Here is a 3,373-nt window from a genome sequence, read left to right on the forward strand (position 1 = left end):
TGTGTGTTGTTGTTGTCTCCGTGTACTGGAAGCTTGTGACACTATAACAAATTCCTTGTATGTGCAAACATACTTCGCAATAAAGCTCTTTCTGATTCTGATTCTGATGTATGTCCCTTATTCTGTCCCTTATAAATCACGATTGTCCCGTATTTTCCTTTTCTGAAGTTGGCAACCCTAGTGCAGACCCTGTATCATACCTTTCCTCTGTGTGGTTTCCAGCTCTGTTCTGGGCTGTGTCTCTGAAGCTGGAAGCTCAGGTTGGGACTCTGAGCTCTGTGGGGAGTTGTCCAACTGGTTGCCAAAGTTCTGCCTCTTCAGTTTGGCATCAGCCTCAAGCTTCTTCAGTGCTGCGGTCTGACACTGCTCTGCAGTAGACTCAAGAAGCCTGCAGAACTAAACAGCAGGCTGGCTAATTCAACTCACCTATTTTATACTACAATTTGTCAATTGTCATTACAAACCACCCTTTTTCAACCAAATGCTTGGAGATCATACCTCTGCATAGTCTAACTTCCCATCTTTGTTGACATCTGCTAAGGAAAAGATTTCATCCACTTCCTTAGGTGACATTTTTTCACCAGACTAAAACAAACAAATCAAAATACAAACGTGAAATGATTATAAAAGCAGGCAAACATTGTTGTAAAGAGCGAATGGAACACATTTAACACTTACTGAAGTAAGGATTCTGCTGAGCTCTTCGTGTGAGATATATCCATCACAATTTACATCAAATTTCTTGAAAATTCTCATAAGCTGGTCTGGTTCTGCTGGTTTTTCTTTCTTAAGTATTTCACAAAAGTCATCAAAATTCAGCTTCTTGGTTCCTGGGGGCCAATATATGTCTAAAGCTTTCTGTGATGGATTTCTACCTGCTTGCTGAAGAACTGAGAGACAAAACAGCAAAGATGGACAATCATTGTATACATTGACTATTAACCTAGTGATAATATTTTGCACTGACATTGGCTAAATAGCAAATATTACTATGAAGATATATTAAATCCCTTTCACTAATGTACTCATGTTGATTTTACTATAGTATTTGAATGTGCATTATCTACAACGTGTTGTTCCTGAATTATGAACTAAGTAACTAGTTATGCATTAGTTATAAAGTGTTACCCATTTATTGATATTATCAATAATATCTAGCCTTTATATTATGACCAACGTGCAGGTATAAAGATGTTGAGTTGAATTATGCTCACCGGTGCACAGCTGATCTTTAGAAGTCATATTAACCAGGCTGGATCTGAACACAGACAGATAAGCAGCTCTGCACTTCATATAAAACCTCTCTTTCTCTGAGCGCTGCATTACGAAAATAAATTAAATATGCAAGCGAAATATCAAAGCATGTTGTGATAAGAGCAGTGAGCTAGAGAGGCGAGTCTGTGGGCTATTTTATGGTTGGTGGTGTTGTTCACTATCGAGTCTGATTGCCATGGCTGCCGTGTGTAAACAAACCCGGTGCGCAGTTAAAATGAGATAACGGGAAACAACTGCTTTCAGTGCTCCTCATACAATATTTGTTAATTCGATGTGTGTGTGTGATATAATCTTGGCAGCCAACTCCATCTTTACTCTAACAACATTTTAACTCATACTTTATGAAATTTCTAGGGTAAAATAGAGTTTAACACTGTCAAATACTTTATCAAGTATATAGAATCACAGATAAGTGTTTCCGGGGGACTAAATTACTGCCGCACCGCGCCAAACTACAAAACCAAACCGCCTGTCAATTCCACCACAAGAAAAAGATAAATATTTAAAATGCCGTAAGTGTACTTACGATACTATAATTTACTATATTTACTATAACTATAAGATACTATAATTTCAACGATATATGTTTGTGTTCATGGTATCCTTACGAAAAATTTGCTAGAAGTACTCTTATGCTGTTCAACATTACTGCCAAAATACGTTACGCCGTTATACTGAATAATAGGTACCATAGTACTACTTCATTAAATACCCTATAACTAACATTTTACCTGTCCAAGGTCCTCCACGTGAGACAAATACTAAGAAATATTTAATACTTCAATGTCACACCCTGGATTTAAGTCTTAATGAATTTGGGGTTTTACAGTAACGTTACTAGTATCATAACTCACAGATAAACCTAATATAGCTAGTTCAAGAATTGTCACACGTAATATTAATATCATCTAGCAATCGCTATATTCTAATAAAGCTATTGAACTTGAAAGTGTACAAGTGTAATTGGAATTAAAAACACACATCTAATGTACAATGTAATAATGTATGAATGTAAATACATACATAAAGTACTGAATATCTGTTTGGTGTCTTTTTGTAGATTCACATATGCTGGTATGGATATCATCCACATAAATTAGCAAACCCAAAACTGTTAAAGCATTAATTACAAAAATGACAATTAACTGCTGATAATGATGTTAACCTTTTGACTCCTCTAATAAACTCTCATTTTCTATACAGTGTGAAGAGAGCCCTTCAGTTACAAGACAAAGAAAACGTGAGTTCATTAAATCATGAACACATCGTCAGGCATCTCTACCATTTATTTCAGATCAGAAATGGCTTTTTCATATTCCTTGAATGTTTATTATTTCAGCCCATTTTAAAGTGACATCAGAACCATGTCAGTAACCATAAGTTAAAGACTTCTTTATTAAAAGTAAAATAACATAAAGAAATCTATACCAATGCTTCAAATGAATCTATTTTAGAGCCCAGCTAAGAGGCGAGCACCAAACAGGGACTATTCCCCTATGACTGGAACCCAAATGAGTCCCACGACAAAACCTGCAGGTACTAAAACCCACAGACTAGCTACTGTATTTTCTTAGACCTATAAAACTTATATTCTGCCCCCCAGGAGTTTTCATTTTTTATTTTTTCATTGTGAACAGTGTAAGATGTGTGTGTTCTTTTCGCTTTCGGTAATCACCATAAACAATCCCCTGCTCATGTCATGTTGTTGCCTAAATCCTGTACAGTAGGGGTCTCTTGTAATCTAGTGATATTGCATTTAGATTAGCTGTCTTCGTAGCCATTAATAATATCTTTGCTCATGCTGATTTGATAAATTGCTGACATTTAGTGCTTCATCAGCAGGTAATTCCAGAGCAGGTGGGAAGAAAGCGAATCCCCCTCAAACAAAAGAGCCCATGACAGATGCTGAGAGGTAAGGATGTAGAAATGTCCTTTTAAACATGTTGATGATTCCTGTCATTTTAGTAATAATATTTGAGATTATTCAAATAAAAAAGTACAATTGAAAAAAGAAAAGGGGATAAAAAGACATGCTTCATTTTTAATAATGTTATTGCTTAGCTGTTGGCCCATGCATGGTTTAATTTTTTCATTCTGT

The 3,373-nt window shown here is 35.9% G+C and overlaps 1 protein-coding gene across 2 annotated transcripts in view; it reads right to left on the reverse strand.

The window, feature by feature from the left end:
* LOC107704512 (EF-hand calcium-binding domain-containing protein 7-like) overlaps positions 1-1,494 on the reverse strand; it is a 15,322-nt gene extending 13,828 nt beyond the window's left edge. For both annotated transcript variants that reach the window (XM_016507445.1, XM_016507444.1), the window contains exons 1-4: positions 1,215-1,494; positions 679-890; positions 499-585; positions 201-396 (exon numbers count right to left, since the gene is read on the reverse strand). In XM_016507445.1, coding sequence (XP_016362931.1) covers positions 201-396; positions 499-585; positions 679-890; positions 1,215-1,323 — 604 coding nt within the window. In that variant the 5' untranslated portion in view covers positions 1,324-1,494. The remainder of the gene's footprint in view (positions 1-200; positions 397-498; positions 586-678; positions 891-1,214) is intronic.
* Positions 1,495-3,373: the final 1,879 nt, after the last annotated feature.

The sequence above is a fragment of the Sinocyclocheilus anshuiensis genome, unplaced genomic scaffold, assembly GCF_001515605.1.
Source record: "Sinocyclocheilus anshuiensis isolate Anshui unplaced genomic scaffold, SAMN03320099.WGS_v1.1 scaffold1538, whole genome shotgun sequence".
Taxonomy (NCBI): Eukaryota; Metazoa; Chordata; class Actinopteri; order Cypriniformes; family Cyprinidae; genus Sinocyclocheilus; species Sinocyclocheilus anshuiensis.